The following is a 19,662-nucleotide window of genomic DNA, read 5'->3' as shown; positions in this document are numbered from 1 at the left end:
CCTGTGTTTTTTTTATTTTATTTTGAAGGCTCATCTTCAGCTGTATATACAGAACAAGAACAAAGCCAAACAAAGCTGATCTGACAGCACAGATAGCTACAGTATTGGAGCTGCTTTTTGCTGAAATATTAGTTGAATCATTTTCAGGGTTTTCAAATTGCTCTTTTTCATTTTTTGAAAGAGTAAATGACATTTTCCTTCTATTCCAGTTAAAGGGACTCGTGAAAATTGCAACATTAATTAATTCAGTACTCTCAATAGATGGCAGGTTTTTCTTGGTCTAATATGAACAGGAGCTATAGTGACTGTTAGTTCATTCATTCATTAAACTAATAGCTTTTACTTCACTACATTTATTGTTGGGTTGCCATTATCTTGAAACGGCCACTCATTGGTAAAATCTCTTCTGATTGGAAGTTATATTGGATATATTTGTTACAGTCCAACCACATTATATATGTTTTTTTATTTGTTTGTTTGTTTTTTTGTCCGTCTACCTTCATCAGGTTGTGAAGGTTGTAGGAAGCAACATCTCCCACAAACTCCGCCTCTCCCGAGTCAAGCCGTCTGACGAGGGCACGTACGAGTGCCGCGTCATTGACTTCAGCGACATCGAGGGCGCGCGTCACCACCGCGTCAGAGCATACCTGCAGGTGGTGCCGGAGAGCGACGTAATCAGCCGCAACCCCAGCAACAACTTTGAGGCCATGGACGACACCAAGAGAGGAGTGGGATTCTCTGACGGGGACGACGGGGAGTCTCTCGGTGGCACCAAAGAGCACGCTCACAGCCATCACCAGAATCACGGGCACCACCAGGAGCACGGCAAGCGTTCTTCTTCACCTGCCCACCACAGCCACGGCAGCAGCAGCAGCAGTCAGCAACACCAGGCGGGCAGAGAGCTGAGGAAGAGGGACGTGGACAGTAACCACAGTAGCCACAATGACTGCACCAACGAACCGAGCTGTGCGCTGTAGATGGCATTACAGAAGGATTGCATAATATGATGTGTGTCACAGCATAAAAAAGCTATTCTTCCCACACAGTGCAGGCCTGTGCACAAATCCAGAATCTCTAGAAAATGTCCAGTATGGCTTATTCTAAGCACAGGGCTGCAAACTGTGCAGGGAATGTAGCTTTTTCTTGCTGTGCATGGGTCTGGGTTGGACTGCTCACCTGTCTGTAAAGCCTGGCTTCACAGCATTCAGCAAAAGGGTGGGAAGGGGGAGGGGGGTGCTGATGTGTAGATCTAGGCAGCTCCACAGGTTCTGGTCTCAGCACCAATTATAAAAAAAGAAAAGAAAAAAGAGACTTCTGTCTTACTATTAACCCGTGCTCTGTTCCACTCTTGTACTTTAGATACTGTAAAAGACACACTCTGCTTTCATGCTCATACTTCTTCCACTGCCTTACTCTGTCATTTGATACACCCTCAGAAAAGAAAGGCTGATATTGTACATTTTATAACTGGGTCTGTCCCCAGTAGAAAAAAATCCTCCCTTTTATTCTGAGAGTATTCTGAATGAAACTCAGCCTACTTCTTTCCCTGAAAATCTTTTTCAGCTTCATTACATCTTTTTTTTCCTCTTCTGTGTGCATTCAATAAGTATACAGCCACACATCGACAAGTGTTCTCCCTGTGTTCCCAGAGCAGCAGTGCTTATCCAGCACAGACACAAGTCTTAAATCACAAATACATCGATATTTTGAAAAGGGAGAGATTTTAAATCAAACCAACAACAACACGGGCTGCATCCTCCCCGCAGAGCTCTTTTGAGTTTATGACGCCTCTCTGAAAATTTGCCTTCCCTCGCTCGTGCTGCAGGTTTGATCCACTCATGGCTGTTCACGCTGAGAGAAATCAATCAATCAAATCGCTCCATGTGGACCCCACCCTATTGGAAAGCCATGAAACGGTCAAATCCCAATGCCTCTAAATTAAACAGATTTGGTGTGCCTCTGAATCCTGACTATAAATACATAGAAGGAACAGATTGTGATCTTTGTGAAACAAACTTCCCCCTTTTATGGAGGAGCTGGGCTGTATTCCTCTCCCAGCTTAGTTCTTTTATTCCAGTGCTCTGGCCCAGTTCTTATCAGTCATTTTAAAAGAAAAAAGCCTCAATCCTCTCCACTACAAGCCTCTAAACCCACCCTGTGTACATGACTGTAAAATATGAATTAAAGCTAGTGCATGTTTAGTGATTTTCTTAAAAAAAAAAGACTTTTGCAGCCAACCAATAAAAACAGTGTTACCTGGGTTTACTTATATTGTAAAAAAAAAAACATCATTCTGTTCCGAATCCATATTTTACTTTTAAAGTCCTTTCAATTAGATCTTTTAGTTTTTAAGCAGTTTTCTGTTGCTTTCCTGCTTTCCAAAAGTGCTGTACAGACAGATGAATGACACATTCTCTCCATAGCTGCTCAGAAAGGGGGGCTCCCCTAATGTATCTTAGTACTTCAGCAGTGTTTCTTAAACTACTGTATTTGCAGGGCAGCAAACATGAGTGTAATCACATAATAATGAGCCTGAACATGTGTGTCTGAAAACGTCTGAGGGGCCGTTTTACTTCTGCCATTTTCAAGAATAATCTCTTTGCTTAGATGCTTGTACGAAACCTCATCTGTAAAGGTGAAGGGGAGGCTTTCTGGGCTGTAGGTTACTCTGAAGGGATCAATTGGGACAATGTGGACATGGGTAACACTTTGGATAAAGCCTTCGGCGGTGAGGGGGTAAAGTAAGAGGAAATGTTAGTGAAACACTGAAATCCTCTGCCTCAAAATATATTCTTGGGTTTCAAAGGCCATGAATGGTTCCACTTCTTTGGTGTATTACTCTCCAGAGGGACAACAGTGCTGCTGTTACTATGAGCAGCCTTCAGGAGGCTTGTTTAATGGTTTAAAGCGGTGATCAGCAGAATTATTTTTCAACCAGTAATTTGATTTGATGTTTTGTAAAGAAGAGATTACTGTTGGAGTGAAAAAAAGAGGGAAATGTACATTTCTTCTAGAATGTTTGGTCTCTCACTAAGTGTATGCCTTTATCAAATGAAATAAATTGTATATGAAACAATGGAGTTTGAGTACTCACTACACATTTCTACCTAAGTGGGTGTTTTTTGCTGTTCTTCGCCAGTTGCAGTTTACCTTTACGGCCCCTTGCTCTGTGTGTGCCTGTCCATGTGCATCAAGGAGCAGCGATGTTCGGCAGTTGCCTGCGTGTAATAGGTGCTGCCAGATTCCCCTCATCCTATTGCTGCTGATGACTAATGGTGCTATTGTCAGTACTGGCAGCAGGATAAATAGCAACAGCACCGGATGAGATAAAGAGGCGCTGTGCCGTGCTCGCTAACATTAAGCCAGGCCAGCTAAATACAAAACGTGGTGATCTTGTTTCCCCACACTAAACGCGTCATACATCCATTATGGAGCGGTGAGGTGGGGAGGTCCCGGGCTCTCCCATCAGTGAGGAGATAATGGAAGAGACATTCTGCTTCCTTCATTTACACATCTCTTGAACCCTGCAGGGCTCTGACTGATAACAATGATAGATCGGCCAGCATCCTTGTCACTATGTCAAGCAACCTCTGCCTTAATAGGGCACAGCCTGTTCTAACCAGAGCTAGATTTGCCATAGAGTTTCCAAAGTTTCCAAAGGATCTTGAAGCACTTCTTTTACTAATTGCTGAAAATCTCATTAAAAAAAACAAAAAATAAAATTAAAACTTTGTCCGTGTTGTCTTATCAAAAAGTAGGACACAAATGTAGAGCTTAAAAAGAAAAGAAAAATCAATCAATCAACAGCTGTAACCGTATTCATATATATATATTAATGTTTTGTATTTTTTTAGTGGCTCCTTGGTGGAGCAGACACCCACCCTCAGGGCTTCCAAAGCTAGTACACTCGTACTGCTGGTCCCAAGCCTGGATAAATGAGAGGATTACATCAAGAAGGTCATATGGTGTAAAAATGTGTTTGGATCCATCTGCTGAGACTCCCTCCTCGGGAAAATAAGGGAAGAGCCAAAAACTGTCCAATACTGTAGTTTTTGTTTTCTCTTTTTGATCAAACATAACTCAGTAGCGCTCCATTTTCACCTAATGTTAATGTACAGTAAGTACTAATTGTGGGCTAGCAGAAGCCAGGAGGTTAGATAATCAAGGTAATGACTAAGGGACATTTTCTAAATGACAGAGTAGCTCTTAATTACACAGAGCTAGGTGATTAGAAAGAAGAGAATCTGGGAAATAAAACTGCTATCATAATGGAAATTGGCTGACAAATATTTAAATATTTTCTTTGCTTTAAAAACAGAAATTTTATGACATAGCTGCTGTCATATCAGGACTTTTTTAAGGTCAATGTTAAAATTATATTTGTAACACACTATACGATGTGTTTCCTGTGACGTGCATAGTAATGAATAGTTTACCTGATGGGCAGTATTTTAGATGTGCTGCTAGGTATGTATTGTGATGTTCAGCATGTGTCAGACTGATGATAAATAAAGTACTTCACTGTTATGAATATATCAGTGAAGTAGCCACACTGACCCAGTGCCTGACATCACAGATACATCCAGCACTGTGAGTGTGTCTCACTGATGAGCTGGACTTTAAAGCTTTTAGGTTTTGGTTGAAAAAAGAATATTTGTGAAGATGATGCACTCACCTGCACTCATGATTTATTTGAAGCTTTTTTGGGTAGAAACCTTTAAAAAAAATGCTGCCAATCTAAATATTATAGACTAACATTTAATAGAAGATATAAGCTGTAGAATTTAAATTATTATTTTTAGCAGGTAATTTGGTTAAAAAGAGACTTCACTTTTTCATCTGCATACACTTTTTTTGGGGTGGGAGTAAAATATATCATCAAGGATACTGTTTCCTATCTGGACAAACACTTGAAGCCAGCCTTTCAACCCTCTGAGCTACAGACACATTTTAATAGGTGCACACAGCACTATGAGGGACATTCACAATCCCTCTTCTCAAGTGCAGCTTTCACATCAGCACAATGAAATCCTTTTGAGTTGGGTGATCTTTGGTGATTACCTTTCAAGTTCACGAAAAAAAAATTTTTTAAATTAAGGTTGGCAAAAGCAAAATTGCTTCAAAATGCTCAAACTTGACGAGTGAAAAGAAATAGAAAATCTAACATTTGTATTTCCTTAACATGCCTGTGAAACATAAAAACTGATCAAACAGAATCAGCAGCTCTTTTCCTAATGTAGAAGACGTGTCAGGTGTGGTCCTGGTTTCTTTAATACCTTGCTGTTTATCAGAGCTGTGCACACCATGAAGTTTATCACAAACATATCTGACGGCTGCTTTTTTTGGCACAGCTGACAGATTTCTTTCAGCTAAATGACCTGTTGGAGTTGTGGTTCAATAAGTCGTCTGTTTGTGAGATGAGTCAATTTCATCAAGCAGCAGCTCATTAGCTGACTGGCTGGTTAACTGTCTCAGTAACGGAGCCAAACTCCTCCTTGAGCAGTTTGAACACGTTGTCCGAGAACTCGTCTCTCGGCCTGCCCGTGCCGTTCAGCTGCACCGGCAGGAGGTCGGGGTGGTGTGGGATGTAAGAGGACGGGCAGTGCAGCTCATTTAGAGTAAACCAGAAGGTGTCCGGATCCACCTGGATTAAGTGTTGGAACACACTGTGCAGGAAAGGGAAAGAAACATGGGAACAGGATTAGTTCTGAGCTGTGTTTTGCTTTGTACGTAATATCTATTGTATGGAAAACACCTTCCTATAATCCAAAGTGACAGACTGAACGAGTTTTGCTGGCTTTAACATGCAGGCCAACAGTTTAACTATAAGCTCATTAACTCAACACTGCCTTTCTCTTCAGGTTTGTTTTTTAAATCACCTCCAAGCAGGAAAATACTTAAATATAAAGCGTGTGTTTTTACTTGTGGCTGCTATGTTGCTACCCAAACACTTAGATCAATAATTCAGAATGATGTGAGTTATAAAAGGCTGCTTGCATACTGCATTTTTGCCAGTGTGATGGTGAAACGAGTTCCCTTTCAGATTCGTACACACAGTATTGGGAGATCACGGCCCTACATGTCCTGAAGACACTTCTATTCACGCCTGTAAGGCAACTGACCTGTGATGATATGCCACATATAAACTTGTCATCACAGTCATTCCTCACTGTTTATGCTCTTTACCTGGCTAGGAACACTTTTGCCAAGTTTGCTAGTTAGCTCTGTTGTGTGCCAACCTGACGTTAGCTTAACTGCTCCTGTTGGTTTTAGCCACCACCGCTGAACTACATCTGCGTATTTCTGGGAGTTACCTTCTCAAGGGACAAAATTAGTGAAGGTGATATTTAAATAAAGTCCAAAAACTGATTTACTAAAGATTGCAGCAAAGGGTTAAAAGTCTTATATTACAGGTAATATACTTTAAAGTCATGAATACTGGTGTCTGCAATATTTATAAACTAGGCAGCCACTTGGTTCAACATTAAATACAATTATCTAATCATCCAATTAGTATTTCAGTATGTATGTTCAAACTAAGCATCAGAATGGGGAAGAAATGTGGTTTTAGTGACTTGAATGTCGTATGATTGTATTTCATAAAATGCTGATCTACAGGGATTCTTCCAACAGAACCATCCTTAAGGTTTATATAGATGGTCTAATAAAGAGAAAATACCCTGTGTGCTGCAGTTCGCTTGATGAAAATGTCTTGTTGATGCCAGAAGTTAGACGTCTTTACGGACCTTCTCCACTGTATAGTGACTGATTCTGCAGAAAGTTGGCAACCTGCACACTATGTGCCCAGCACCCATTGACCCCACGCTGTGATTTTACATGGCTTACCACTTCGTGGCTGAGATGCTGTTGTCTGCATGTTTAATTCTTGATTTTATAAGCCTGTGGCCATTGAAGTGATTGGAACTCCTGAATTCTGCTGAGATATTTGAATATTAGAGCCAGAATTTGGAATTCAATGTGTACTGGTCAAGTCAAGTTGGCTTTATTGTCACTTCAACCATATACAGTTAGTACACAGTGAAGCGAAACAACGTTCCTCCAGGACCAAGGTGCTACATGCAACATAAATTTACAACATCAAAGTACCTAACTTTGGTGTACCGCTGCAATATAAAGTCAGGTGGCGTTAACTTATTGCCTTCCTAAAAAAACAACAATAGTTTGATTTGCTGGCCCTACAATGTATGGCCTTTATATTAAACATTTGCTATTAGCAGTAATACAGTTGTTGTCAAATCAACTAAGACTGAAAACTCTGAGATCTGCACTTTAAATATTCATGTAGGATTAACTAGCATTCAAAGTATCAGGAAGAAAACACTATTAGTTATTACTGATTAATAGTTAAACACTCCAAATGCGCTTCATCAGAGCTGTGTGTTGTGGTTTGATTAGAAACAGACTGAAGATTCATTTGCAGGGCCATGTGAGCGCAGATTTGAAAAAAACAAAACAAGAAAAAAAAAAACAACTTGTCTTTTATAAAAATATCAGACCATACTAAATTATTATCAGGCAGGACATGCTAGAATTTCAATACCCAAAGAAAAGTACCGCCTTGCACATTGTACAAATTCAGGCTTCACAAACACCGAGGTCTGCTTCAGCTGAGAAAACCAAACACAGGACATTTTTACTATATTTTATTCATATAAAAATCTGATTTTTTACTTTTATCCAGAAATTACAACAGAAATCAACTCCTACCTCATGTGACAAATATGGCCAATGTGATTGGCTGTGCCTTTCAGGGAGCTCTGTTTAGTTTTAGCAGCGCCAAGCCTGCGCTGCAAGGAGGATGGCAGCAAAAAGGAAGAACCTGGATATAAGAAAGTATTTTTCAAAGAAACCTGTAAGTCACTTAAAGTCAAGTTCACTCATAAGATGTGTCATAATAACGTTACAGGCTATTCTAGGCTTTGGCCCACATCAGTCTAAAAGTGTATGTAACAATGAATAACGTGTTTTGGAAACTAACTGCACAACAGGAAGCACTATTAGTTATCTCAGTCTCAGAGTAGCATTTCTAATTTTGATTGAAGCTGTCAGAGAGAACGGCAGCCTCGAGCAAGCCAGGATATTAGTTTACAGAGGCTGTACCATGTACACCAGGAGAGACTGGACAATATCGATGTAAAACAAATATGCCAGCAGTTTATCTCAGTTAACGAGAGGAGAAGGCACGTGTTTGGATCCTTCACATAGTGAACATACAGTTGTTTTGTCCATGTCTGTTGCTGTAATAGTAGTTCATGTTTAGAATAAAAAAATGCCAGGTCACTGATTTGATAGTGTGCCTAAAATGTTGCATAATTTTGCTGAGAGATCTTTTACTTTGTGGTAATCTTAGATGAGTAGTTTTATTGACAAAAACCACCAGGTCATTCAGTGTTCACTTAGTGCTAATGTATAAGACATGTTGGTGTACTATAACTGAAGTAATGTTGTTAAATCCTTAAAGTCATATTCTTTTATTGTCATGACTGTATTTGAAGCTATTTTTATTTTTGTATGATACCTGATTTATATGGAATATGGCTGAAGTAAACTAAAGTCTAAAATACATTTAATAGTAATTTAACATTATATAATTAACATATAAAACTATGAATTGTAATTTTAAATGGTTTAAAAGCATGTAGAATAACATATGTAGGCAAGTATATTTCTCCTTTTATCAAGAAGCAAAGACAAAAAGGAAGGAAAAAAAAAAGAAACAGGGCAGGGTTTGGTGGTTGAATCATCCGTCCCCACCAATGCCAAAACCAAATCTACGCCCTTGGGAGGAGGGAAAGAAGAGGAACTAGGAAAAAGATGAAAGAGTATAAAAAGTAGACCAAGCCTGGACTTAACCTCTGCTAACTCCTAATGAGCTCGGTAAAAGTGCTGAGGTGGTTCAGGTGGATGTATGTGGGAAAAGGGGGCGCCTCTTTTTCCTCTACACTTCCCTCCACCTTTATGTCTTGAGTCTATTGGTGGCCCAGCTCCCTGTGTTCTCCTTTCCTCCCATTCACCTGGTGCGGTTTTCATAACCTTGCCAGCTCCTGCTCCCTCCATCCACTCTTTCATCTTCCTCCTCCTATCTCACTCACACTCTGTATCTCTCTCTTTCACCATCCTTCCCAGCAGACATTTAGCAACTCCCTGAGCTGCAAACTGGGCTGCCTTTCAAGCCTCATTTCAAAACATGTCTCTCTCCCTCTCTGCTTACTCTATTTGCCAATTCAACCCACACTCGGCTTCAACCAGGCCTGCTCGCTGTGTGTCAAGAATAAAAGCAGCAGTGCACATTTCAGAGTTAAATGGGATTATTTAGCAGCTGCTTTTATCCCCTTTCTTCCTCCCTTTCTGGGGCTACACTCTTGGCCTGTAGTCTTTTGTGGAATCAAGGTGTTCGGATAGAAGGAGAGGAATGAGAAATACTAAAGAGGAAAGGGCCTGGTGCTGGTAAATTTTGCAGTAAATGAGTAACAGGGTGGAATTGGAGCTGAAGCTGGAGCTGAAACATATTATTTGTTTCAGTCAATGTGTGTTTCTGTCTTTCTCTCTCTGTGACTAAGGCTTGGTAATTGGCTTGCTGCAGGCGTCCCAGAGGTAAGCTGTAGCCAAATCGGTATTCACATGAGTGAGGCTGCAGCCGCTGACTGTTTCTCTGTTGCTCCTTCGTATTCCTTCCATCTCCCAACACCAAATCTCTCCCCTGTCAGATAGAAAGGAGGACAGCATCAAGTGCCAGCAACGAAAATCAAGCACAGGATTGATAAAGGAAAAAAATAGTCTCCTTCTTTTCTTTTTAGCATGGGTACATCTTAATAATAAAGCAACATGGGCATCGTGGCTTAGCGGTCAGCACTGTTGCCTCGCAGCAAGATGCCCTGGGTATAAAACAAGAACAGGTCCTGACATTGTGGCGTTTATGTGCTCTCCGTGTGATTCTGTGTGTCCAGGAGTTCTGGTTTGTCCAGCCATCAAATAGTGTGCTAGGCTAATGTTGTCCATTTTGGCAAAAATTCAAAAGGAAAACTCAAATTTCTAAATCTCAAGAGATTAATGTCCTCATAAAAAACAAGGTTTAAAAAGACAGGAGAGATTACGCTTCCACTGCTTTACCCCTCTGAGAGGTTGCCTGAGATAGTACTAACCAGTAATGGAGTACAAGATAAGCAGAAAATCCTTCAGTGACCTTTAAAGCTTTTGTTTTTTAAGGCCATACAATGTATTGACACAGACAGGAAGCATGTAAATATAGATAGACTGTATTTATTAATCCCACTGGGAATTTTTAAACAATCTATAACAGCTTGTGCCCAGTGTTCTGTTAGTGGTTGTGTGTAGAAACTCCAGGACTAAAGACCTTGAATCTAACCGAGGCTAGAAGTCTGCCCGTGGCTGAGAGTCAAGAAAAAGAGCCTGACTTTAGCTATGACATGTGAGAGCTGAGCCTGGCGTCATGCTTCTTCACAGCAGACAGAGCCTTGCTTTGGCAACCAAATGAGCTGAAATGCTCACCGCCCAATTTATTAGATAACGCCGCAACTGCTCATTAGTGCAAATATCTGCTCAACCAATCATGTGACAGCAACATTCGCAACGCAGCTAGAATCTGTCAACAGAAAAACAAGGCCACAGTAGCAAACTCTAAATATTAAATTGAAAATTGTGGGAAAACTATTCCAGCTTGCCTAACAGATCTCTATTCCTCCTCCTGCAATATACAGAAGGTAGGGTGAGGAAAACAGTGAATCCATGGATTAGTTGTGCCATGTAAGAGGCTAGCAGTGTTGCTGTGATGGTGGGGGATATTTTCCATGACTTTATGTCCCTTAAAACTAATTCACCATTCTTTAAATTCTATTGCTGGCCATGATCATTCACTTAACAGCACAGCCAACACATCTTCTTTATGATTCTTTATGATGTTCCTTTGAACAAGAACATATTTGAAATAATCTCCAAGTCTTCTCGAGCTGGTTCCACTAAAAACATGTTAATGACCATTCACTGTAGTCGAGCAGCCTTAACACTTATCAGATGTCAAGCCTGTAGATTAATAATATGAACGGTCATCTGACAATCTGCAGCTTTAGCGTGATGCCAACACAGACCAGCACCTTCTTAAACTTGCTCCTAGGAGTAACTGGGACACAATTACCCTCAGATCTCAAGCTGTGAGACATTTTCGGACTGTCTTGCACACACAGCATGCTTAAGATCTCACCAGAGATTTTCAATTATCAGGTCAAGAGACTATAAGAGCTAATCCAAAAGCTTCAGCTTGCATATCTTAAAGTAGTTCAAGGTATTTATTTTATTTATTATTTTTTTTTTACCACAGAACACCCCAAGAAGTCCCATGTCCTGATATGTAAGAGCTGTTTTGGAGGCACTGACGAGCCCTGCAGCTAGCATGGCTAAAATCCAATCAGGCTCATTTTGTTTCCATCTCACACTTGGAATAATTTCAGCTAATAATACTGTCCAGTACAAATGACAACATGAATGATGTCCTGCAGTGTCTTTCAAAATTGTGTGCACTCTTCCAACTTTAAGAAAAATAAACATTATGAATTTACATCAATTGATTTAATTCAAATGCCACACGTGCATAAAGAAATTATTTTATTTAGTGTTGAACATACAGTCTAACATGTCTAACCAAAACTTACACTATCTTGACTGTTGCCCAAATGCATTTTGGCTCCTTTGTTAGGTGTAGTTTTACTGTGTTTAAATACAGAAGCATCAGAGCCAGTATATGCAAACACTGCTCACAGTTTTTACACTAAAACCATCAGACAACTGTGAGCAGTAGTTATCATTTCATCGTAATAGTTTTCACTATCAAGCACAGGAACAGTGATTAAGTATGCCTGAAAGAACGACGATGAATTATGTGTTTAGTAAAAATGATGGTATTGCATTGACAGTGTGTTTGGGATCACTGTCATGCTTAAAAGTGATGCCATGTGAATCAGATGTTTTCCAGATTGCATTGGATAGTGGATCAAAATCTGACTGCACTTTTATGGGTTAATAATTCCATCAGTTTTGACAAGATCTCCACTGCTGAAACAGAGCACCAAGCCATGACAGAGCCTCCACCGTGTTTTACAGACAGCTTTAGACCCTCACAGCCATCACTACACTACATTCCAACCTGTGCCAAAGTTTTGGCTAATAGCAGAATTTTGCATAGTACCGCATATAAGATCTGATGACGACGATATAATAAAGACCAAAAAGAAGGAATTACCCATTGGGCCCAGAACATAAAAGTACATATACTGACTTCTAAGCAAGTTAGTTCATGAGAAGCAAATTATTTTTGTGACAGAGGATAAAGTGAATGCTGCCAAAATTATCCCGGGTCTATTAGAGTTCTCAGTTAATATACAATAATAATTTGTCATTATGTGACTCAACCACCCATCCGATTAACCCATTTAATAAAGACGATTGGACCTTTTTTTCCAATTACGGTCTGCTGTTAAATACATTTGGCAGCTCTGCCAAGGCAGAAAGAGACAGCAGGAGGTAATCACAGTAACGGAGCTTTGCCTTCTAACTGAGAGACCAATATAGTTTATTCTCTGCAAGTCAATGTAAGAAACCGCCGCCTTTCAGGTAAAGCAAACAAATCCTCATCACAATGTTAACACTGTATTTGAGTTCAGGTATGTATACTTTAATGACATTTTTAATCTGTGAAATTATTCACTTTACAGGTGTGTATACCAAAACCATTAAACCTACAGAAACTTGCAGTTATTCTTTTTCCTCTCAGAGAAACAGTTTAGATTTGCAGTCAGTACAGTCTGTACTCTGATTTTGTTTGAAATACAGTGTTAATGTCAAACCGAGAGGCCAGTGAGGCATTTTAAACCAAACTGTCAGCTAAATATATGATTCCAGTGATAGTGGTGTAACTGTGGTTGTAAAACTCTATTTATATGGATTTTATTTATTAAGAAATTAGCAATCAGATTTTTTTTCTCCTGATACCCGCTCCCTCGTTATTCCACGACAAAATAAGCAGATAAATGATCTGGAGTTTTTCATTATTTCATGACAATTTATAAGAGTTGAACTTCCATTTCAGAGAAGACTCAAAATGCAGTCCGAAGAGTTAATGATCTAAGTGAGAGAGAGAGAGATAGCAGAGTGTTTATGGACTTAACAAATTAACAATTTAATGCATCCTTTAAATACACTTATGTAAAACACAGTGACAAGATGAGCAACACTAAAAGGACTGGGAAATCCTGGAGGGTGACTAAAGTGGATACTCACAAATCTTTTCTTGGTGAAGAAAAACCTTACAAAAAACGTACAAGTCAAGAAGTCACTAGAGGGGATAGACATATTGATGTGACAGCCGAATTGTTGTTTTCCCTCTGTACTGTGAAGTACAGATGGCTGACTCAGTCACCCAAACTAAACCCAGCTAAGCAGGTTTGTCGCCCAATGAAGACAAAACTGAAGGCTAAGTATCCACAGCGAGCAGCAGTAAATGATGTCAGAGCATCTTTAGTGAGGAACCTAAGTTTGGTGATCCTTGATGGCTACAAGCTTCAGGTAACCACTGATTAAAAAGCATTAAAAATAATCAGACAAGGTTTAAAATTATTTTATCTTGTACAGTTTGGTTTGGAGCCTGTAGGGAAACTATGTAAGAAACATTTATGGGCCTGACTATGTGCAGCGCTTCAGCTGCTGAACTGCACAGTTTAATTACAATTCTCTGTGAGGTTGCGTGTCACAAGAAAGACCCCGTTCTTATCAAATATTCCACATGATCACTTTTTAATATTAAATGAGGATCACTCGCTGTGGTTTTAACAGCTTCACGTGTGGTATTTTAAAGACAATCTGAGAAAATATCTGTAGATCATGTTGCTAAGTTACAAGTTCTCAATATAGAATTAGAACAATGTTTTAACGTCTTTTAAGTTGCTAAAATAATATACCAGTGACATGCTAAGTGCTCTGACGTCCGCTGATCAAACGGTGCACTTTCACTGTTACTGCAGATGGGTACAGATGGCCTCTCTGCCGGTTTACTTAATGACTTTTCTCACCTTTTAATTACAGCTCATTTAAAAGTAGAAAGAGTAAAAGCACAGACTCTGACTGAAGAGCCCTGTATGGTGAGAGGTTAGAATGTTAACGCTTACTAACAATAATTCTGCCTGTCCAGGCATTTATTCTCAAAATTGCCCACTCCCACTTAATACCACGTTGTCACAGTCTGGCTGAGGCAGACTGTATGTGTTTGCAAGAGAGGACTCAAACGCAGACCAAAAACTGAACGTGACGTGGATTTAACAAAAAACAAGCCGTTTATTGAGGCTAGGAAACAAGGTACAAGCAAAGGGCATAAGTGAAACTAAACAATAACCTAAACTGGGTGAACTAAAACTAAACATGAAAAAACCTTAAACATGGTGAACTGACGTGGATGAGCAGATGACCTGACAAGGAATGACTGAAGACACATGGACTAAACACACACAGGAGGATAATAAGGGAAACGGAAACACATGGGGAAACAGCTGACACACATGAACATAACAGAATAATCACAAAGAGCATCTCAAACACACAACGTGTATCGTGCCTGTTTATCTGCACACTACACTGTATGAGAGAGTTTGCTGTACAGAAAGTGCCGTAAGCTATTTTAAAGGAACAGTTTCTTACAAAATGAAACAATTGTCTTTACACTGCAGTCCTTGTCACTGTTAGATGTAACGCTGGCTCTGGAAAGGCTGCAGACAGCTCTGTCACCTTTGTGACATGTGGTGTCACCAGCTGCTAACTTTTCATCTGTCAGCGATGAACCTCAGTGAGAGGGTGTGACATTCGTGATGTTCACTCTGTCACTCAGTTCACCTCCACACTGCGCAGGTGACCAGCCTGGGGCCACCACTATTGAAAATCAAATCCCAGTTTTGTAAAATGAAACTTATTTTTATAAAGCTTAAAAAAAATAAAATGAGCATTTCATTTCCAGTTTAAGTATCCAGACCACCCTGTCACTTGGACCCCATCAGCCAACTGTAGATTAAAAAAACAAGAAAAAAAACCCCAAACTTCAAAATTCACATCCCTCCTTCTTACTTAACTGTGCGTCCAGTTTAGGGTCATGCAGCGTTGAAGGCTCTTCCCAGATGTCACAGGGTGAAAGGCAGGGTATACCCTGGACAGATCACCAGCCTCTCACAGGGCTAACATGAAGAGACACACACTCGCATTCACACCGACCAGTTTAGCCTCCACACTGAAAGGCACCACCTGGCCGGCAGGTTCCAACCAGGAGTCTTCTCTGTTAGGTGACGGATTGTAACATGTCACATTAGGAGTGAGATCATCTCAGTACTCCTCGGACACACAAATGACAGGATGAATACTAAAGGGCACGCGCACACACACACACACACACTGAACAGCTTTGGAAAATTAGAGCAATCCCCAGCCATTATGTTGTGACAGGGACATCAGCGCCTAATGAACTTAATGACTGATGAAAAATCACACAAGCAGCTCATAATTGCATAATTGGTAATGTAATGGCAGAAGCCTGCAGGCCACTTGAATATTTTCAACATGCTAATGGAAGTATGTTGAGCACAAAGTAAACAAAAACAACAACAACTTCTCTGATCTTATCAATTAAACGGCCTCCTTCGCTGTCACCTCATGATTCGCTGATTGAACAATCACATTTCTCAGTTGGGTATAAGAAGAGCTGCTTGCAGTCGTAGCTGTGTGTGCAGTTTGGACCTGAGCAGCATCCTGCTGGCACAGCTGGCTGTGGTCCGTATCATCAAAGTCATGGTTAACATATGTTGAATGACAGAGCTGCCACAGTGAAGAGGCATTTTTAGTAATAACATCACCGTCATGCATTTAGGATGTCAAACTGTTTCACAGTTTAAGGTTTGTATAATAAAACAGAGATGCCCTGATTTATGCTGTGATACCAATGGTTGATTTTCATTGTTATACGAGACTGCCACCTGGTGGTGAAGGAGCTTCAGCTTCAGTTAAATATTACAGCTGGAAAGAGGTAATCTATCTTCACTGTGGTTTTACATAAATAGGCTTCATGTTGCACCAATCTCCATAAAGTGAGGCATCATACTAAGAATAGTTGTCTTGCTCTGATTTGTCCATGTTGTGGCTGCTTTGATCATTGCCAGATCCCAAGTACAGTTCTACAGGATGATGCACTATGTTGTGTCTTGGTGAAACTGTGCTGTTTGTGAGCACTGTGTCTCTATTCTCTTACCCAGATCCAGTCTCTGGCACAGTGAGCCCAGCCCCTGCAATACAGCCAGCTGCAGTTTTTAGGCCAGGGTGTGTGTGTAGACAGGCCCAGCCTTGGCGCTGATCGGAGCCTGCTGTGCCAGAGAGGCGCTCAGCTTGGGCAGAACCTCTTTAGAAACCCTCCTCCTCACAAAGTCCCCACATGTTTCACCCAGCACGCACAGCACCTGGCATGTAATGTACAAAAATGTAATGTACAAAAGCAGCAAGCTGTCAAAATTCAATAAAACCTTCCCGTTGTATACTCCTGGATGAATTGTAGTATTTACAAAACTTGGATATATCCAAAAGCTGCATGTAGCTGATGAAACAATTTCCCAGCAGCAGCTCTGAGTGAGTAAATGACTGTTTACAGACTTAACATGTCTGTATTTGTCAGTTCATCAATGAAAACATGAATAACAAATTTAAAAATATTCCAGCTGATGACAGGAGCTGACAAGTAGCCTAATTTACACCGACAAGTTGAATCAGCTGACACTTGCACCAAAGATCACAAAAAACTATCAGCTTCATTTATCACAAAGTCCTACTTTATGATTCTCTGAGACAGTTTGAAAAGCAGCCTCTAAGAAGGCATCCACACAGTGATCTTTCTGTGCTGATAGAAGAAATGTTAGTTTAAAGAGTCTTCACGTTACAACCCAAAAAAGAAAATAATAGAACTATTTCTGAATGAAATAAGCCTGTTGTTGGGCAGCATCTTTCATTCTTTCACTACTAAGAGTTTAAAACTAAAGACGACTTGAATAATTTTGACTCACATAATGAAAAGAGAGGTTTGTTTTATTTACCCTGAAGGCTCTGAGGACTGCTAATGGGTCATCGGCTGTGAGTCTCTGCAGGAGTGCTGGCCAGCAATGAAATGCTGGTTACCGCCAGTTTTGCAGTGAGGTTCAGATTTCTATGAATCTTAATTACAATGATCCATCTCCTCTACACTCTGAATCTAATATCACCACCACTACAACCTAGAGCTTATATTCCACTGGCCCTTAGACAGACCTATTGCCTCGGTCTTCTGTGTCATCATCCTCTATTCCAATGCCCTCTGCCAGTTCTTTCTGTTTGCAGTAATTCAGCAGGAATTGGCGAATGCTGAGGTCTTCCTGGTCACTGGAGCTTTGCCTGGAGCTGGCAGACGTACTGGTCCTGCTACAAGTGGAAGGAAACCACCTCGCTAAAGGAAAAACAAGACAACAATATGAACATAGGTTTGGTTACAATAAAAAAAGTCAGTTGATCAAAATCAGTGTGACACAAACACTGATGTTTTTTTAGAAAGAGACTATTAGGGAGATTTAATTTGTACATTTTTACTGTGAGGGCTTGTAAAACTGCAAACACCTATAGTTCCGCTGTATAAGTATTATTATGAATATTAATTCTACAGCAGAAAACAACTCAGCATTTAAACCATCACGATGTATTAAATGTTTCCAAAGATACTGATAATTTGATAATGAGCAAATTATACATCCTGAAATGTACCCCTTGGTAGAAACTTTGAAAGGCACTGCAGAAAACATAAAGTTAAGCAACATTAAAAAAATGTGGCAGAGCATGCCACGAGTTACATTTTCTTCCTTGTCCTCTTTGACTCCCAGCATATGTGAGACTCAAGCTGACATCACTGTTGAAATCTTACCCAGTGCCTTCATGAGCGCGTGCAGCACGGAGCAGAAAAGAGCAGCTGTGCGCTCGTAGCTGAGATCCAGAGCCGTCAGCACATCCTGAACGATGTCCCCGACCAGTGGCAGCAGGCTGCAGTCAGAGTGAGTCAACATAACTGTCAACACCCGTGGAGCCTGGCCAACAAGACAGGATTATAATGAAATACAGTACAAGCTCAGGGCAGCACAGGCTTAAGCAGACAAAGGAGGAAATCAGGTAAACCCTCCAGCAGTCATTTCTGTGTCCATTTTGGGTTAAAAACATAACTACCTGTGGATGCTGGCTGATTCTCTGAAGGTTGAGTGAAATGTCATTAAGCAGGTAGTCAGAGTTCTCATTGATTAGTTCCTTGAGGGAAGCGTATCCACAGGCCTTACTGATGTCCCACATGGAGCTCAGTCCCGCCTGGCTGACCAGCAGCGTCTCCTCACCAGCTTTCTCCAGCACAGGATACAGCGAGATCATCAACAAGGGACGGAAATCGCAGCCCAGTGCCTGAGCACAGCAGGCGATGCCCTCGAGTTGGATGGACAGCTGCCAGATGTTGCTGTTGAGCTGGTGGATCGTGGATGCAGATGTTGATGATGAAGGAATCACTTGGAGAGAGCTTTTATTTGAGTTGCCGGCATCACTGTTGGATATGGAGAGGAGTCTGGATGGACTGAGCAGCTACGCAAGGAGACAAAACACATGTTAATGCACTGCTTTCTAACCACTTTTACACATGCACTGCAGACCTGAGGTTTTCTAGATATTATCCATGCGCGTGAGAACGCAAATGTCTGACACAGTTAGATCAGACATTAAACAGCCTTTTAGCCTTCCTGTAAAAACAAAAACCACACAGGCTGTTATAAAATGCTCATCCTACCCACTCATATGTAAAGTGTTAAAATCAATGTGTGGCCCACCTGACACTAAGAGACAAACTTGAATACAAGAGCAGTAATAATAATAATAATAATAATAATAATAATAATAATAATAATAATAATAATGACTGAATTTTAAAAAGTTTAAATTTGTTCAGTAGCCCATTGAACGGCAGAAATTAGGTTTTCTTTTCGGAAGTAAGTAAAAGGAAAAACAAACATGAGTACGAACTTCTCTGTGAACGTACCCTGAATGATGATATGTGATGAGCTTGAACTTGATTGGCTAACAGAAACTAATTTAGCTAGCTTAGGAACATGTAGTGTGGCAAGATAGATGCACTTAAATGTTTTAAGTAATTTAAGCCAAATTGACACCAAATTTCAACTTTGTGAGCTGACAGTTTCGGGATTTCTGTGTTTTAGATTACAAAAAGAAAAGAAAAAGATCTACAGATTCAGGTTTTTACTTATCTGTGGTTTGGTCGTCACTATGGACATCACTGGTGTTGATTTAATACACCCCCCAATCTTTACCGAGTACCATACATTGCCTCACATCACAGTTCTTGTGTTTCCTTTTCAAAAATTTTGTTGTGCTCAGAGAAATCAAATATATCAAGTTTGCATGGCTTTCTTCCGCCTGCCAGGTGGCGCAGAGAACCCTGGCCAGCCCCTGGCAGCCTGAACCACAGACGGGCACCGGTTTGGTTCTCACTCAGTCGCTCATGCTGTAGGTTCTCCCTGATAGGGGGATTTCTGGGTT

At 40.5% G+C, this 19,662-nt stretch overlaps 2 protein-coding genes across 3 annotated transcripts in view; one reads left to right on the top strand and one right to left on the bottom strand.

Annotated features, from left to right (window-relative positions):
* The window catches only part of LOC120722644 (V-set and transmembrane domain-containing protein 2-like protein), a 49,331-nt gene extending 46,258 nt beyond the window's left edge, over positions 1-3,073 (top strand). Inside the window, exon 4 of the mRNA XM_040013695.1 lies at positions 507-3,073. Coding sequence (XP_039869629.1) covers positions 507-977 — 471 coding nt within the window. The 3' untranslated portion in view covers positions 978-3,073. The remainder of the gene's footprint in view (positions 1-506) is intronic.
* A 4,542-nt stretch (positions 3,074-7,615) lies between these two features.
* Positions 7,616-18,845, bottom strand: LOC120722645 (TELO2-interacting protein 1 homolog). Of its 2 annotated transcripts, none has more exons than XM_040013698.1 (5): positions 18,295-18,845; positions 17,999-18,158; positions 17,145-17,530; positions 16,313-16,517; positions 7,616-7,628 (listed from the first exon to the last, which is right to left on the bottom strand). In XM_040013698.1, the coding sequence occupies exons 1-3, from the start codon at positions 18,487-18,489 to the stop codon at positions 17,346-17,348; spliced, it is 540 nt and encodes a 179-aa protein (XP_039869632.1). In that variant the 5' UTR covers positions 18,490-18,845; the 3' UTR covers positions 7,616-7,628; positions 16,313-16,517; positions 17,145-17,345. The 2 variants fall into 2 exon arrangements, with proteins under 2 accessions (XP_039869632.1, XP_039869630.1); XM_040013696.1 differs by lacking the exon at positions 7,616-7,628 and adding an exon at positions 8,749-9,721.
* Positions 18,846-19,662: the final 817 nt, after the last annotated feature.

Source organism: Simochromis diagramma, unplaced genomic scaffold (assembly GCF_900408965.1).
Source record: "Simochromis diagramma unplaced genomic scaffold, fSimDia1.1 OVJJ01000705.1, whole genome shotgun sequence".
In the NCBI taxonomy this organism is placed as follows: Eukaryota; Metazoa; Chordata; class Actinopteri; order Cichliformes; family Cichlidae; genus Simochromis; species Simochromis diagramma.
This window is presented reverse-complemented; position numbering and strand designations above follow the sequence as displayed.